The 18,073-nt window shown below is 36.1% G+C and overlaps 1 protein-coding gene across 2 annotated transcripts; it reads right to left on the reverse strand.

Moving 5' to 3' along the window:
- Positions 1-1,758: 1,758 nt before the first annotated feature.
- Positions 1,759-12,011, reverse strand: LOC104610143 (alpha-galactosidase 1). Of its 2 annotated transcripts, XM_088903420.1 has the most exons (16): positions 11,694-12,011; positions 11,357-11,415; positions 10,238-10,294; positions 10,113-10,147; positions 9,684-9,787; positions 9,385-9,460; positions 9,228-9,286; positions 9,055-9,121; positions 8,876-8,958; positions 8,713-8,777; positions 8,407-8,489; positions 8,234-8,324; positions 8,093-8,142; positions 7,867-8,007; positions 7,626-7,750; positions 1,759-6,539 (listed from the first exon to the last, which is right to left on the reverse strand). In XM_088903420.1, exons 1-15 carry the CDS (start codon positions 11,930-11,932, stop codon positions 7,658-7,660), a joined length of 1,302 nt encoding a protein of 433 aa, XP_088759546.1. In that variant the 5' UTR covers positions 11,933-12,011; the 3' UTR covers positions 1,759-6,539; positions 7,626-7,657. The 2 variants fall into 2 exon arrangements, with proteins under 2 accessions (XP_088759546.1, XP_088759545.1); XM_088903419.1 differs by lacking the exon at positions 1,759-6,539 and having other exon boundaries at positions 7,530-7,750; positions 11,694-12,009.
- Between the last annotated feature and the right edge of the window lie 6,062 nt (positions 12,012-18,073).

Raw genomic sequence — 18,073 nt, forward strand, 5'->3', positions numbered from 1 at the left:
CATTATCCCCCTACCTATTCATTTTGTGTACAGAGATCCTATCTCGTTTGCTGATTTCAATATTGGAGAGCGAAGAGGTCCATGGCGTTAAGTTTGGCAAGAAAGGAGTAAGAATCAACCATTTCCTCTTTGCTGATGACGTTCTGATCTTTGGGAAATGTTCTTTAGCTGAAGTTCAATGCTTAAATGATCAGTTACAACTCTTCTGTGAATGGTCTGGCCAGGAAATTAATTACCAAAAATCAGCCATCTATTTCAGTCCCAACACTCATGCAAGGACCCGTGATCGAATCCAATCTATGTTGGGTCGGGGGTCACTACTCTAGGGAAGCAAAATTTCTACTTGAGTGGTCTTATGTTTTGCTCTCGATCCTTTAACGGCTGACTGGAAATTTCTCCTGGACAAGATTAAAAACAAGCTACAAGGGTGGCAATCAAATACTAGAAGTTTACAACTTCCTCGTGTGAAGCTTTTTGTTTAGAGGGCTGTAATTGACTCATTACCCACTAAGGTCAGCTTAGTTATGTTGTGGGTCCTCCTCAAGTGGGAGCCCACAACCTTTTAATATAAAAAAAAAAAGCTCGTTTTTCTCTCTATCGACGAAACCGCCGAACTCAGAAAAAGGGAAAAAAAATTTTGGAAAGGGGACTGTCATCGGTTTTCTTTTGCGAACGGAACAGGGAACCTCTCGCCTCCTCCATTGTTCGAACTTTAAGCCACCACTGATTGTCGCCTCCATCTCCATCGCTCCAGTAACAGTCACCGCCGGCCGCTACAGGCAGTAGCCAACAACGCCAGCCGCGTCTTCAACCTTCAATGAGAGAAGATTACTGCTCAGTCTTCATCAAAATGGATAATCATTTGTGCTCCGTTTTGATGATTTTTCAGTATATTGTTCTTGACATCGTGGGCTTTAATCTGTACGGTCAGATTTTTGTTTCTTCGCCTCTTTTGATTCGTCTGTTTGTACCCTATTGTGGGTTATTTGGACTGTTTTTGGTGATTTCCAGTAGTTGATTGTGAGTAGGGGCTTGTGGTGAATCCTTTTGTTTGGAGACACTTTGCTGTACTTATTATGTCTTTATAGTGGAGATTTTATTGACTAGGTCCCGTGGTTTTCACTCCTCACATTAAGGAGGTTTTTCATGTTAAAAATTGTGTGTTTCCTTGCCTATTTATTTTTGGTGTCAAAAACCTAAAAATAAATCTAATGAAGAATGGGCTTTTGAGCATGAGATGGTTTGTGGCTTTATTCGACAATGAGTAGATAATAATGTTTTGAATCATATTACTAATGATTCACATACTAGAACCTTGTGGGATAAGCTTGAGACTTTGTATGCCTCTAAATCTGGGAACAATAAACTATTTTTGCTGAAGCAGGCTATGAATTTGAGGTACAAGGAAGGTACTCCTATTTCTGATCACATAAGTGAATTTCATGGGTGCTTTGATCAATTGTTCGACATGGGTATTAAATTTGAAGGTGAAATTTTGGGACTTTGGTTGCTTAACACTCTACTTGACTCTTGGGAAAATTTGTGTGTGACTTTGTCCAGTTCTGCTCCTGGTGGTGTAGTGACCTTGGAATATATAAAAACTGTTGTTTTGAATGAAGAAGTTAGACGACGAACTCAACAGACATCCTCTTCTCAATTAGAGGTTTTGATTAATGAAAACAGGGGGAGAAGTTATGATAGAGACCGAGGACAAGGTAGAAGAGGTAAAAGTAAGGCTAGAAGCAAATCAAAGTCTTAAGTACAAAAACCTTGAATGCAATTATTATGGTAAAAATGGACATATCAAAAGATTTTGTTTTCAGCTAAAAAAGGACAATAAATGTAACAAAAGTAAGCAGCAAAATAAAGATAATGACAATGATGATCGTGTTGCCACCACAACTGCATGTGATCTTGTGATTGCCTATGATGAGAATTTGATTAATGTTGCTTGTAATGAGACAAGTTGGGTTGTTGACAGTGGTGCCTGTTTTCATGTTACATCGAAAAATGATTTTTTCACATCTTATACTCCGGGTGATTATGAAGTTTTAAAGATGGGTAATAATGGTTTGTCAAAGGTGATTGGCATTGATTTCTACCAGTGTTCTTGATGATGATGGTTATGTTAGTACCTTTGGTAATGGACAATGGAAACTCTCTAAAGGTTCTTTGGTTGTAGCACGTGGAAAGAAGTGTTCTAGTCTGTATTGGACCAAGACTTCAGTTTCCATTGATGGTGTAAATGTAGTTGAGTGTGATAACCCGTCAGGGTTATGGCACAAGAGACTTAGCCACATCAGTGAGAAGGGACTTGATTGTTTGGCCAAGAAGAATCTACTTTCAGGTTTGAAAGGTGCAAGGTTAGAAAAGTGTACTCACTGCTTGGCTGGGAAACAAAATAGAGTCTCTTTCAAGAGCCATCCTCCCTCTAGGAAATCAGAGTTGCTTGAGTTGGTTCATTCAGATCTCTGTGGTCCGATGAAGACAAAAATGTTTGGTGGTGCACTTTATTTTGTTACTTTTATTGATGATCATTCAAGGAAGCTTTGGGTTTATGTCTTGAAGAGTAAAGACCAGGTACTTAGTGTCTTTAAGCAGTTTCAGGCTTCTATTGAGAGGGAAACAGAGAAGAAACTGAAATGTATTCGCACTGATAATGGTGGTGAATATTGTGGACCGTTTGATGAATACTACAGGCAGCAGGGCATTATACACCAGAAGACGCCCCCTAAGACTCCTCAGCTTAATGGCCTGGCAGAGAGGATGAACAGGACATTGATGGAGAGAGTTAGATGTTTGCTTTTAGAAGCAAAGTTGTCTGGATCTTTTTGGGGTGAGGCTTTATATACTGCTGCACATGTTATTAATTTATCTCCTGTTGTTGCTTTGCAGACTGATGTTCCTGATAGGGTGTGGTACAAAAAAGATGTGTCCTATGACCACTTACATGTCTTTGGCTGTAAAGCACTTGTGCATGTGCCAAAAGATGAAAGGTCCAAGTTAGATGTTAAGACAAGACAGTGTATCTTCATTGACTATGGTCATGATGAATTTGGCTATAGATTGTACGATCCAGTTGAAAAGAAACTTGTAAGAAGTCGTGATGTAATTTTTATAGAGGGTCAAACCATTAAGGATATTGATAAGGCAGAGAAATCAGAGTCTTTCAGTACTAATGGATTGGTTGATCTTAACCTATTTTCTGAGACATATATGCCTAGTGTAGCTGAGTTTAGTAATCGTGATGATGGCCAGAATCATATTCATGATGATTTGGTTGAGGATAATGATGGTGATGTTGCTGATGATGTTGATGATTCTGCCAGTGGTGCTATTGGTGAACCTATTGCCCCACTTAGAAGGTCTTCTAGATAACATATTCCCTCTACTCGCTATTTGTCTAATGAATATGTGCTTCTCACAGATGGGGGAGAACCTGAATGCTACAAAGAGGCTATGGAGTCTGAGCATAAGGAAGAATGGATTGCCGCTATGAATGATGAGATGAAATCTTTGGTTGACAACCATACTTTTGAGCCGGTCAAGATGCTTAAGGACAAGAAAGCTTTGCAAAATCGATGGGTTTACCGGTTAAAGACTTAGGAGAATACTTCTAATCCATGATTTCTAATCCATGATACAAAGCTATATTAGTTGTCAAAGGCTACTGTCAGAGAAAGGGAATTGAGTTTGAGGAGATTTTCTTGCCTATTATCAAAATGTCTTTTATCCGAGTCGTTCTTGGTTTGACAGCCAGTCTTCAATTAGAGGTTGAGTAGATGGATGTAAAAACTGCTTTCCTTCACGGTGATTTGGAGGAAAAAAATTACATGGAGCAACCAGAAGGTTTCGTGGTGAAGGGCAAAGAAGACTATGTCTGTAGATTGCAGAAAAGTCTATATGGGTTAAAACAAGCCCCGAGGCAATGGTACAAGAAGTTTGAGTCTGTTTTGATCTAGCAGGGATTCAAGAAGACTACCTCAGATCATTGTATTTTTGTGCAGAAGTTTTCTGATAATGACTTCATCATTTTATTGCTCTATGTTGATGACATGTTGATTGTTGGTCATAATTGTTCTAGAATTGACAGGTTGAAAAAGGAGCTTAGTAAGTCTTTTGCAATGAAAGACTTGGGACCAGCAAGACATATACTTGGCATGCAGATTACTCATGACAGAGAGACCAAGAAGTTGTGGTTATCTCAAGAGAAGTATATTGAGAAAATACTTCAGCGGTTTCATATGGATAAAGCTAAAGTGGTAAGTACACCTCTTGCTTTACACTTTAAGCTTAGTACTAGACAAGCTCCTTCTAGTGATAAAGAAAAAGAAGACATGCAACGTATTCCTTATGCATCTACAGTAGGAATTTTAATGTATGCAATGGTTTGCACAAGGCCTGATATAGCTCATGTAGTTGGTGTTGTTAGTCGTTTTCTATCAAATCCAGGTAGAGAACATTGGATTGCTGTGAAGTGGATATTGAGATATCTTCGGGGTACTTTTAGTTTAAAGCTCTGTTTTGGAATTGGGAAACCTATTCTTTGCAGTTATACAGATTCAAACATGGCTATTTGATTACCTTTGCAGGGGGAGTTGTGGCCTGGCAGTTTAGGTTGCAGAAGTGTGTTGCATTGTCTACGACTGAGGCTGAGTTCATTGCTATTATTGAAGCATGCAAAGAGTTGCTGTGGATGAAAAAGTTTGTGCATGAACTTGGTTTCACTCAACAGAGGTATGTCTTATATTGTGATAGTCAGGGTGCTATCCATCTTGGCAGGAATCCTACTTTTCACGGTAGATCTAAACATATTGATGTGCTGTATCATTAGATACGGGATGTTTTGGATTCTAAGTTGATAGAACTTGAAAAGATTCATACAGATGATAATGGTTCAGACATGTTGACAAAGACTCAGCCGAGAGGAAAGTTTGAAGTTTGTCATTTGATTGCTGGTTTGGCATTTGCCTCCACTTAAGTCGGAAGGGGAGTTTCTCTCTATCGACGAAACCGCCAAACTCAGAAAAAGGGAAAAAAATTTTGGAAAGGGGACTGTCATCGGTTTTCTTTTTGCGAACGGAACATGGAACCTCTCGCCTCCTCCATTGTTCGAACTTCGAACTTTCTACCACCACCGATTGTCGCCTCCATCTCCATCGCTCCAGTAACAGTCACCGCCGGCCGCCACAGGCAGTAGCCAACGAAGCCAGTCGCGTCTTCAACCTTCAATGAGAGAAGATTTCTGCTCACTGTCTTCATCAAAATGGGTAATCATTTGTGCTCCGTTTTTGATGATTTTTCAGTATATCGTTCTTGACATCGTGGGCTTTAATCTGGACGGTCAGATTTTTGTTTCTTCGCCTCTTTTGGTTGGCCTGTTTGTACCCTATTGTGGGTTATTTGGACTGTTTTTGGTGATTTCCACTAGTTGATTGTGAGTAGGGGCTTGTGGTGAATCCTTTTGTTTGGAGACACTTTGCTGTACTTATTATATCTTTATAGTGGAGATTTTACTGGACTAGGTCCCGTGGTTTTTACTCCTTACATTGAGGAGGTTTTCCACGTTAAAAATTGTGTGTTCCCTTGCCTATTATTTTTGGTGTCATCTTAGCATTATCTGTTGTCAGGATATTTTTGGTGTGTTCCCAATTCTAGATGAGATGGAGTGTCCTCTTTGTGGAGAACATGAGGAGAGCTTGGAATATGTATTGTTCTATTTCCCTGTTGTTATGCCAATCTGGTTTGGTTCCACTCTCTCTATGTTTGTGTATGGACTGTGATTTAAGTAAAAGTGTAGCCCAGAGGTTAACTGATTGGTGGAAAATGGACCAAACCCTGCAAGAAAGACATGTCCTCTTGAGTGTTGTTGTATTGATGTGGTTCATTTGGTGGCATCGGAACAAGAAGGTATTTGAACATCAACCGTTTAGTCCCCTGTCAGTTCTTCATAGAGTGCAAGCCTATATCAACTTTATACTTCAGTCAAGCTGAAAATAATCTCCTCCACTGGTTGAACGGCAGCTGCTTTAAAATGTCTCAAGTCGATGGATTAAACCTCCCCAGAATTGCATAAAAATTAATGTAGATGGAGCTATTAGCACTGAGGCTGCTGGTGTTGGTATTGTGCTCCGTGACCATAATGGTTCTCACTTATTTTCACGAACAATTCCCCTGTTTCCATGCACATCTCTTGAAGCGGAAGCTCAGGCCTCTATGGATTGGAGTTTGCAATGGAATTAAATCTTCACCAAGTGCTTATAGAAGGCGATGCTTCAGTTATAGTTCAGCTTCTGTTGGTGGACACAGTACAACCACCGTGAAAAATCAGCTCTATAATTGATGACTGCAGAAGCTATTATTCATGCCTTTCTTCTATCTCGATATCTTTAGTTAGGAGGACTGCTAACAAAGTGGCTCATTGCTTAGCGCGTTGGGCGTTATCTTGTAATAGACCATATACTTGGTCTCTTTGTCCTGATGTGTTTATCCCTTTTCTGATACTTCTGATCTGAGATAATTGAATTGATGCAGTGGCACTTCAAAAAAAAAAAGAAAAAAAATAAAGTGAAAGTCTGTTTCCTTTAAGAAGATCAAAGCATGATTATAGCTATGAAGTATGAATTAGTTTTTGTTGGCTTGGAAAATTCAAGCCAAGCTGGACAATTTTGTGTTATGACTGAATAAGAAGTCAAAGAAAAAAAAAACAAAGTTGTATTTAAGGAGCAGTTTCCATTTTGGAAACCAATTCAAGTTCGATGGTTTTGCTTCACAGGTTTATTGGAATATTTGGGTATTTTACAGCACTCTTGGCTACTGGTTACTTAGAAGGATCCATTGTTGGATCCCCAATTGGAATGCATCTTCAAGCATGTAAATACAGAATCCCCACGCAAATACAATACCGCGGACTATACTTGCAAACTCTGAAGCTACATCCCTATTGGGGATCCTGCTAATTGGTAATCAGCATAGAATTTTACCGAGGTAAATAGGTAACTTTTGGGAACCAATTTTTGAGTATTCTTTTGGGTTCATTTCCAGAAGTATAAGTTTGAGTCTTGTTTAAGATTTTAAATATAGGTCAAAATGGTGTTTCTCCAGGTTGCTCTTTAGCTCATTTTGGTTTGTGTTTTCATTATAAACCCCTATTTCATAGTAGTGGGTTTTCTGTATCTACTTGAGGGTGTAGGCAGTTTGTTTTGTTGAACCATGTAAATCTTGTAATCTTATGATTTGTATTTTTTCTATCATGTTTCTCTATTTCTTGTTTCAGTCAAACCCATTATCATGTTTCCATAAGTTGTGAGTGGCATGTGCTTGGTAATGTAGCCTTTTCATTGCCAGTATTTTTGATGTTTCAACTGGATAAAAGCACCCTAAGATTGCGTTTGGTTTGAAGGAAAAGGTAGGTAAAGGAAGGGAAACCAATACAAACTTTGAACTGCAAGCCATCTAGATGTTCATTGTTAATAGGGAATTGCAACCCTTCATATCCATCAGTAGGAAGAAACTAAGGAAGCTAAATATAATAAAGAGGATAGTTCCATCACTTTCTGCATTATCAAATCAATAGGGAGACTCTTCAATCATCATTTTTTTACATCAGGTAACTAGGGAATAACCTCATCACTGATATTCCCCCTGTGAAGGGTACTCAAGAAATTGGTGTCAACACATACATCTTGCATGCATGAGAATCCACAGTGGCTGTCAAATTACCCGCGAATCGTGTCTTCAGAGTCTTGTGCTGCATGAGAATTGCAGGTATAAGGAATCTTAAGTAGATACCCACAATACATAACTGAAAGGGATGTATTAATGTTCAAAGTGAAGACATATCAAGGGTTCACAATCTGTAATTACCTCCCAAAGATCTCTTGCCTTAACCAGGCTGTGTGGTGGGATGCCTATGTCATCCCAGTTAGCAGTAATAGGATTACGTGATGAACCTCGGTTGAATAGGAGGACAACAGTCCTATAACCAGAAAGAGGTCCAGACCAAACCTGCAGCAGGAGAGATACATCGATCATTTTCCTAATTATATTCACCAAAAGCCACAGATATTATAGTAGATTGTCCTTGATGTACCTCTAGATCTCCCTCCATTCTAACTTTTTTTGCCTGAACACCAAGTGGATCTATTTGACATTCACAATACAAGTTAGAATACTGAATGTATGCAGATCAAAATGTTTTGTAATAAATCTGATTCTAATAGAAGATACTTGCCCTGGTTAACTGCAATAACCTCCTTATTTGAGATGATCTCCATAGTTTCTTTGGTTGCATTTCTCACATCACATCCAATAAGAAGAGGAGCCTGCATGGTCATTATTATTGATACGTATATCAAACCAACCAAGCATAGGCACAGAAACACATGGAAGATAGCCTTTTGTTACCTTAGAAATGGACCATATGCTAAAGTGGGCAATGTATTCATCTTTAGTCATCCCCCCATTTCCTACCTCAAGCATGTCTGGATCTGCTCACACAACAGATGACTGGATTCTGAGATCAAGGTCATCTCTATTTTAGTCATTATAAATTTACTGTTAACTAGTTTTTGGCCCTTCTCAAGAAAAATCCTGGCTCCACCCCTGTTTACAATCTTTATATGGGTATCATCTAATCAATCACAAAACTCCCATAGATATAGTGATTCTTGAGTATTTGCATTGTATTGTAAACATTGGACCAATACTAACCATTCCAACCACCAGGCCTTGCAAGATCAGCATAGACTTCATTCATGTCAGCTCTAGACACCATGCTATTGCCAGAAAACAAGTAGAAACCAATTTTTAATCAAGATATTTGGGGTAGTGATAATTGAAAGAAAATGCTCGAAAAGAAAGAAAATGCCTTTACCTATCCCAATTATCTGCAATATCATTGGTAGTTCTCCAGCTATTCCCTACGTTAGCACCCCAGAGAGCTGGGTGTAGATCCCCCCTACATCAGCAAAGAGGAAAGAATAAAAACATCAACACAAAAGAAGATAGGAAATAGAAGTTATTAGATGAATATTATAATGAGAAAGAGGCTTTCCATTCACATAGAGAGAAGAAGATTGGGCGGCCGGTCTTCATCAGAGCTCGGGTCATTACAGGGTACCTATATGAAAAATGAAGAGACTCCATTGTAATGAGTGGCCTCAAAGTGGAGCTACTGAAGTTCAAGTTGTTCTAATAAAGCAGTGAAGATAACTAGGAATAATTACCTAATGGTTGGCTTTGAACCATCATTATTGCAATTATCATACTTCAAATAATCAATACCCTAAAGCACAAAACCAAATTGGCAGTTCATTATTGGAGCCCCTAATGGTTCTGAATAGGATATTTCAAACTATTTGTTGCATAGAACAAGCTATATACCCATGAGGCAAAGGTTTTGGCATCTTGTTCTTCATGACCAAGTGAACCTGGCATCATTTTGCTACAGGTGAAGTACCTTGACAAATTAAAGAAAAAAACAGAAGAAATGTAAGTCCCAGTGTCCTTTTTTATAATGCAAACAAGATAAGAGAACAAAGAGAATGAAAGGCCAGATAACAGTATGTAAGAGATGGATATTTCAGGAGTTGCACAAGATTAAATATTATAATGTTTAGAGAATCTTTATACTTGTAACCATGGGGCAATGTCAAGAATACAGATAAAATACTGTTACTTACCCTGCATCTGAGTAGATTCCTAGCATAAGTCCCTTGCTGTGAACATAGTCAGCCAGAGCTTTAATCCCTGATGGAAAGGTCGACTTCTTGGGCACTAGATTTCCCTGAAATTCCAAACACCAACTTTCTTATTCAATATTCATATTCATGAAATATAATGAACCAGCATTTAATATTCTGTTTAATCTATTAATATGCCAACACTGTTATTAGTTAAAAGAAAAACCAAGGTTGGGGTTGATGAAACTGAAAATATGTTTTCTTGTTTTTTGTAGACAACATAATTGTTAATAAATTTTAATTAAATGTAAAACTGGACTACCATTTCATATTTAATTAGTGACCAAATTTTCCTTGTGTACATAAATTTTATAACGCATTAAAATGGAAAAGAAAGATGAGAGAGAGAAAAAGAATTTAATAACAAACCTTGTCATCGCGAGAGATCTCAGCCCAGCAGTCATCTAGTACGACAATAAATCACATTTAGCTAAGTATCAATAATTTAACTGTCATTTCAGAGAGAGAGAGAGAGAGATTCCAACAAAAGATACCTATATTAACATACTTATAGCCAAGCTTGGCAAGCCCAGTTGACACCAGAGCATCAGCTGTTAAATCAAAAAGTTGGTAAGAGGTGTCAACAATGAGAAAATGAACTCATTTCAGGCTGAATTATAAGAGGAAAGTTTGTTTCTTCTGCTTTTTTTTTTTTATGGAAATTGTCTAAAACTCATCACAAGTTTCAGCATTTCTCTTAAACTCATCACAATTTTTCAAAATGTCTAAAACTCACCATGTCACTAACTTGATGTTAAAGAGACTAACGGGTGTTAATATATTACCATTTTAACCTTCATAGAAAAATATAAATATATACAAAATAAATTCGTAGGTGTTAATATATTACCATTTTAATATTTAGACACGAAAAAAGGAAAAAGTTCAAAAAAATATTTTCAAATATAAAATACATAAAAATATAGAAATTAAAAAAATATAAAAAATTGCAAACAAAATAAAAATTATTTTCAAATTATAGAAACTATAGAAATTGAAAAAAATCAGAAAATAAAAATTGTAGGAAAAACACCAAAAATTATAAAAAACACAGAAATTGTAAATAAATAACAAAAATACAGGAAAATTTATAGATTGTAGAAAATAAACAGAAATTATAAAAAACATTGGAAATTATAACAAAACACTAAAAATGCAAAAAAAAAGACCATTTTTCCTCTAACTCACCATTTAAGGGTAATTTGGTCATAAAAATTGTTATTTATGCTGACATGGACACCTCTGTTAAGAAGCATTATCCATGCATCAAAAGGAAGATGAGTTTTGAAAAATAAATAGATGAATTTAAGAGAAATGTTGAAAACTCATGTTGAATTTTAGACAATTTCCCTTTTTTTATTTTATTCTCAAGACATATTAAATAGCATTAAACATAAAATAAAATTGTGAAGCCATGGATATTCTAAATTCCAATGCAGACAGAGTTTGACTCCACAGAACAGAATAAAAAGTGGGGCCCAGCTGGGGTTTCTGCCATTAATCTTATCTACCTACCACTAGCACTAGGGTTGCTGTTATACTCGGATATGGATCCGACCCGATCCATGTCCTCAATTATTTGAGGGGCTTCACAGACTTAAGTTTACACTCACCTGTTTCTCTGATAATCTTCTCGTCTATCTTGCAGTTGAAGTGATTCCAGCTATTCCACCTGAACAGAGAAGAAACAAGACGTCAGAGTCTCAAAACACACGGAAGTGAAGGAGAGATTGCAGTGAACGTGGACTGAAAGTAGTTAGAAAAAAACCAGCCATTAGCCAACCTAAAACACACATGTATACAAAGAAACAATTGATGGTGTTATTTGTTTCTTCACTAGAATGGACCCATCAGTTAGAGTTAGACTGCAGCAGAGATAAAGAGGCAGCAGACATGAACAAGAACAAGAAGGATGGAGGATATCAGAGAGAGAGAGAAGTCGATAGTTACCCCATGGGAGGGGTCTTGCCGAGTCCATTGGCGAGCAGAGTCCTACGCTTCACATCTTGGGATTCCGCCTCTGTCAATCTCGACGCAGCAGAAACAGAAACCAAAAAGCAGAGGAAGATGATGAGCACATTAATCAATAACAATAATGGAGAAGAAGCACCAGATATCTCCATCACCAGATTCACCACCACTCTCTCTCTCTCTCTCTGTTGGACGATAAATAGATAGAAAGAAAACATTGATCGAGGTGGGGAAGCGAAACACGGAGTCCTATTTATAGACGTATTTTGTGAATGAGCCAGTAGAACGGAAAAGAGTGACGGACCACTACGCAACAACACTACAAGAAAGGCTACGCGCGTATACTTCAAACTTTAGTCTGCCAAGCAAGGAAGGAGCCTGGATTCTGGAGAACAATTCAATTAGCCTCTCAATTAATTGATTTCTAGAAGGATCCTCTATTAATTTAAAGATTATCCGTCAAAAATATTAATAATATATGATGGATTAATCTTAAATTAATTAATACCTGAATCTGTAATCTTGTTTAGTCTGATCTGATCATCATCTTATATTTTTTGGGGTAGAAACAGAGAGCACCAATAGAAAATTCAGGCTCTCCATTTTTGAATTTTCCACCTCCGTTCCGTTGGTTTTCCACAGCCTATCCTCTCCGTGATTTGTGATTTGTGAACTATACGCTGCCAATATATCAGGAGCTGCCAACTGCAGCCGTACATTGGGAACATCTCCAGTTGGGACAATATCAGGAGCACATTTTGTTGATAACATATATCTCTTTCTATAACAATCATGGTAGATGTTCTCAATGCATGGATGAGATGTGAGGAGGCATCGTCTAGGGAATCCATCCGAAGGTTGAGAGTTGACACGTGTCACCTCACCAACATATAAAAAAAAGTTGAAAACCGTGCCATCTGATCTGACGTGGCATCTGGAAAGAACCTCGTTCAATGGAAGCCACATACCGAATGAATGGGTATTGAAAGAACCAGGGCCCACCGTTGATTGCTGGGACCTTCCAATGGTAGTAGGTTTGTTATTGTCTGGACATACAAAATATGGACCACCGATATCACAATTGCCAGCCCACTGGGCCATAACCATCATGGCTCAAAACATTCTGATTCCACTATTTTCGCCCCAGACCAGAGTGCTTGGCAATAAATGGTGGGTCCCATCTAACCCTATTCTGATTTACTTCTGTGGTTTATGATTTACGTATATAACTTAAATTCTTTGTAGGTCTAGGTATATCCGGCAAAAAGTTGACTCAGTCCGCGAACCCGATCCAATCTAATTCAAAAAAATAGGGTTAGGGTTTCATATTTAGCTATCCGAATATGAAAATGACTTGATCCGAACTAATCTAGAAAAAATTGAGTTGGGTTGGGTTGGGTCATGGGTCAACTTGCTGATCCGATTGTCAAGTCTAATTGGGACTATTTATGCATTGTTAGAAGTTTCCATTCTTTAATTTTTTTATTTAGTCTTTCTCTTTATTGTTTACTCTTTAAATTGTTAAATGTTCAGGTTTTTTATTTTATATTTAGAATTTTAAGGTTAATTCCTTTAATTTTGGCATTTTTCATGTAGTTTTTTCTTTATTTTATTTTTTAATTTCAGTTATTTTTTGGGATGACCTGAATCGACCCATGGGTCAATCCTAACCTGAACATTTAGGATTAGGGTCTAGCATTTGATAATCCAATCCGAAATTCAACCTGACCTAAAATAAACCCGAAGTGTTTTGACCCAACCCACCCAACCCAATTGCCAGGTCCGTCTGGCCAACAAACGCTAAATGGGAGCTCCAAACAACTGCATGCATTAGCTAGTTGTGAGTTGTGACAACTTGGACCGGATGAACCCGAACCCAACCCGAATTCAGTCCTGAAAATTAGGGTTGGATTGGATTGGGTTAGGGTTGAATTATATAGTTGTATTTATGGACACATGAACCTTTTTTTCCTTCCAAAAGTGGCTTTTGCAAATTTTAAGTAGCTTTTCCACCTAAAACTCTTTTTGTTTTGTCTTTTGCCTTTTCTCTTTTATATACTTTGTCCTATATAAAGGAAGTATATATTTTGCAAATTCCACAAATAGAGGTGCAAATTCAGGTTACAAAACCAGACTCAGATGTGAGTTTGCATGTAATTTCAACTACAAAACCAGATTCGCAAATGCAATTCTCGCCGTGGTTTTGGCTATGAATTTCTGCAATGAAGCTTGCACGAATTTACATAAATACTCAATGGGACACTCTTGCCACGCCAAAATCATGACAGTTGATATGTTTTAAAGTTAATCCAATGATCATTACTTAATCAGATGTGATCAAGAAACATCATTTATAATCTGATGTGATCAAGAAACATCATTTAAATGTTCAAAGTCATTAATTATTAACCAATTGTGAATATTCACTTAATTCATATTTGTGACTGTATAAAGAGTTTCTTGAAACAAACTCGAAAGTTTTCATAGTGACTTTGTAGAAACTATAAAATGAGAGTAAGGTGGCGTTTGATAAATATGAAATACGAAGGCTGAAAAGTTAAAAAGATATTATTTGTGTCTGAAATTTGAAAATCAGCATAGATGCTTTTTAAATTTTTAGAGACTCTAAATAGATAAGGTTGTTTGTATTGGATCAATTCTTCAACATCTGAAATTGCTTGATTTTACTATTTTATCCCTAGAATAGACTATTTGATAATTTTGAATTCAGTTAGCACTATTTCATACATTATCATCCAAGAAATTGTTAAACAATAAATAATATTAAAAGAATTAAAATGTTATAAAATTATAAAAATAATTAAAAATAAAATAATAAAATAATATTGAAAATACTAATTAATTCTATAAAGCAATGAAAATATATTTAATAATTAGCAAAATCGTATCTTAAAAGTAATAACATATTTAATAATTAATAAATAATACAATATGTAATAATTAATATAAATAAGAATTATAAAAAAATAAAAAAATTAAAATAAATTCTAAAAGATTAAAATAATAATCAATTCATTTTGTAATATAAATAAATTATAAAATATTTAATCTGTAATATAAATAAAAATTATAAAAAACTTAAAATTAAGATAATATTGAAAATAATAATAAATTCGATGACATAATGAAAAAATATTTAGAAAAAGTGAAACAATATCATAAAAAGGTAAAAAAGATTTAATAATTACTAAAAATTAAGACCACTTTGAAAAACATATTAGAAAATAAAAAATAAATTATAAAACATAATAAAAAATGATTATTTTTATAAATATAAAAATATTATTTTTTATAACATAAAATAAGTTATAAAATAATAAAAAATCATGAATAAATATAAGTTATAAAAAATTATATCATCACCAAATTAAAATTCCTATACATTCAATTCTCAACTAGGAGGAAGTTAACATAGTTGTTCATAGGTTACATACATTGCGTATAAGAGACAATAATAACAATTATGTTGATTATAACAAATTGGAGGACATTGCATATAAGAGATGCATGTGATATCCAAGTGCCATCTCTTTCTAGAGCGGTTGTGATATTCGGGTTTCCTACAAGCCATGAAGTGGGTTGATTAAACAAGTTGAGCTCCCTCACAAGGTCTACAACCAATTCATTAACCTAATAAAAAAAGTGTGCATGTTTTCCCACATTGGGCAACACAAAAAAAACTCCCTCAATTTTCATCTGTCTCAACCTTGCGAAGTTCCATATATGCATACATGATTGGAAAATGCTTAAAAACCATTTATCCCTACATAAAAACAAATTTGTCCACGTACATAACCATAATAGTACATTAAAAATAAACAAGCATTCTACGAAATAGTTCAAAGTATACAACTAGGATCAACAACAAATAGTTCAATGCATGTTCCTATTTAATAATTTTTACACAATTTCCTCTCGCTAGGAGATCATGAACTATGCATTAGCTTGCTGTGAGCGACAAAAAATGGCTCATTTGGGCTGATTTTAGAGTTGCCACCCATCAGTTAAGTGAAATGGAGGTGATGGGGCCTTCAAGATCTACATTGGAAAGCATGTTTGGTTTAATAGTGGCTCCAAACCCAAGATACTAGCTAAACCAATCTGGGTAAGATAAGGATGGGAGAGGCAAGGGGTTAGGCACCCCTCCCTCAAGTCTAGTGAATGAGGCCCACATGGATTCCCAAACAAGCATAATCATGAATTCACAATTTTATAATCAATTAAGGGCATATTAATAACAAAGAAAGTAGAATAAACCAACACAAAAGAGAATTCACACTATAAATTTCAAAATGTATTATTTTTTTATTTTTATTATAATTTTTATCATTATTATTTATTATTTATATTTTATATCTTTACTATTATTTTACATCATATTATTTTTTATATTTTTTTCTTCTTTTTTTCTATTATATGTTTTATTTTTTATTTGTTATTATTATTATTATATTTTTATTTTAATCATTTATTTATTATTTTACCATTTTCTTATGGAACCTTGTTTTGTATTCATTTACTAATTACTCATTACTAGCTTCTACAACTCCCTTCAGATCCCATTTAATCTATCGACCTAAAAAGAAAAAGAAAGAAATAAAAACGAAGTAAAATGTTAAGGAAGAAAGAACAAGAATGGAACTAACCTGTATCGGTTTTAGCTTTCACAACTACGATGCAACAGAGAATCTTGGCTAGCTTCTGTCTAGGTTCATTGATCTTTGAGTAGTGATGATGATTTGAAATAGTGAACAAGAGATTGAGGTGAGGAGGCGAGCTTCTAAGTGTAAGCTCCACCTATCAATTAAGGACAGGACCCCAAATGACAAATGTCACAATTGCTTTTTCTTAAATGGAAAAGGAACCAACAGGTAGGAGATCGATGGATGATTAAGGGAGAGAGAGAGGGGGAGGAGATCGAAAGAGAGCAAATTCACTTGAAAATCTTTTGTAGTAACATGTTACAATATGACTCAAATGAGGAGTTACTCATTCAGATGTTTCAAAAGAGTCTTACGGGGAATGCTAGAACTTGGTTTCCAAATTTAGGGGATGATCGAGCAACACCTGATCAAGCACTTGATCAATCAGTTTTCTTACAACATGGATAGCACCTGATTGAGCAGACCTTGAGTCTATGACATAGAACTCAAGAGAAAGCTTGGATTATGCATATCAATGGTGTGAAATAGCAAATAGATTGCAATACCCGATGTCAAAACAAGAGATGATGAGGTTGTTCATTAAGACGTTAAAGGGTCCGGATCATACCATGTTGATTATGCAACCTTTGATGGATTTTAGTGATTTGTAATGGGAGTTATCAAAATAGAAGAGGCACTTAGGCAGGGTTGGATCAACCTGGTGATGACTGATGAGACTAAAAAGTACCCTATTTTTATCCCCAAATATTCACTCTTTTTCATTAATTTAGCACTTAATTGGACTCATTACTCTTGTATTTTGATTCAGGGCAAGTAAGAAGGCAATTGGAAAAAAAACAAGGCAAATCGGATGATTTTGCACAGTTTCGGCACCATTCAGTAATCTGGGCATAACTCTCAATTCCGGACTCCAATTTGGATAATTCAAGAGGCATCAGAAAGATGAAAGAAAGGCCCACAACTTTTATATTGGGTTTTGACAGATTCAGTCTGCATCAAAGACAAAACTGGACCCGAAGTCGGAGCAAGTTCGCAGCAAAGCCCATTTCACAACTAAAGCCCAATTCGCAGAAGAGCCTTGTAGCAACCCAAGATATTAAAGCAGCCCAACTCGAATTCAAGAGCCTAGAGTCCCAATTTCGAATGTAACCTCCAGAAAGAGAGTCTTATTAGATTTAAATTTTGAATGTAATCTTATAAAGATAAGAAGATTGGATTAGATCACTAAATAAGAGATAAGATAGGATTAGTTCAAAATAGATCATGACTTTCTAGCTTGAGGTTAATCTCCTAGGAGTTGGAAAACAACCATCTCCCTCAGCTATATAAAGGGGGGGGGGGGGGGGGGGGGGGGCAGACTAGCTTTGGGCATTAATCCAACAATCCATCAATCAAGCATCAAGCAACTCAAGCTACCAAGAAGATCAGTTCGGCCTACTAAGAAGCAAAGCCTGGAGGGTTAAAAAATCATGAGCAACTAAGCCTTTTCTTTTCTGGTTCAAGGGGGGAGTTCGATTGTGTCATCGTGAGGTTCTGTATTTAACTCAAGTTCTTGCTTTTTAATTCAAGTATTCATTGGTTCTTGTGCATATTCTCAATGGATGTTAATGTTAATTAGTCTAACAAATTAATTAATGTTGATTTTTCCTACTGCTATCCATGGTTCGGTGATCC

The sequence above is a fragment of the Nelumbo nucifera genome, chromosome 4 (genome assembly GCF_055504915.1).
Source record: "Nelumbo nucifera cultivar China Antique chromosome 4, China Antique-T2T, whole genome shotgun sequence".
NCBI classification, from domain to species: Eukaryota; Viridiplantae; Streptophyta; class Magnoliopsida; order Proteales; family Nelumbonaceae; genus Nelumbo; species Nelumbo nucifera.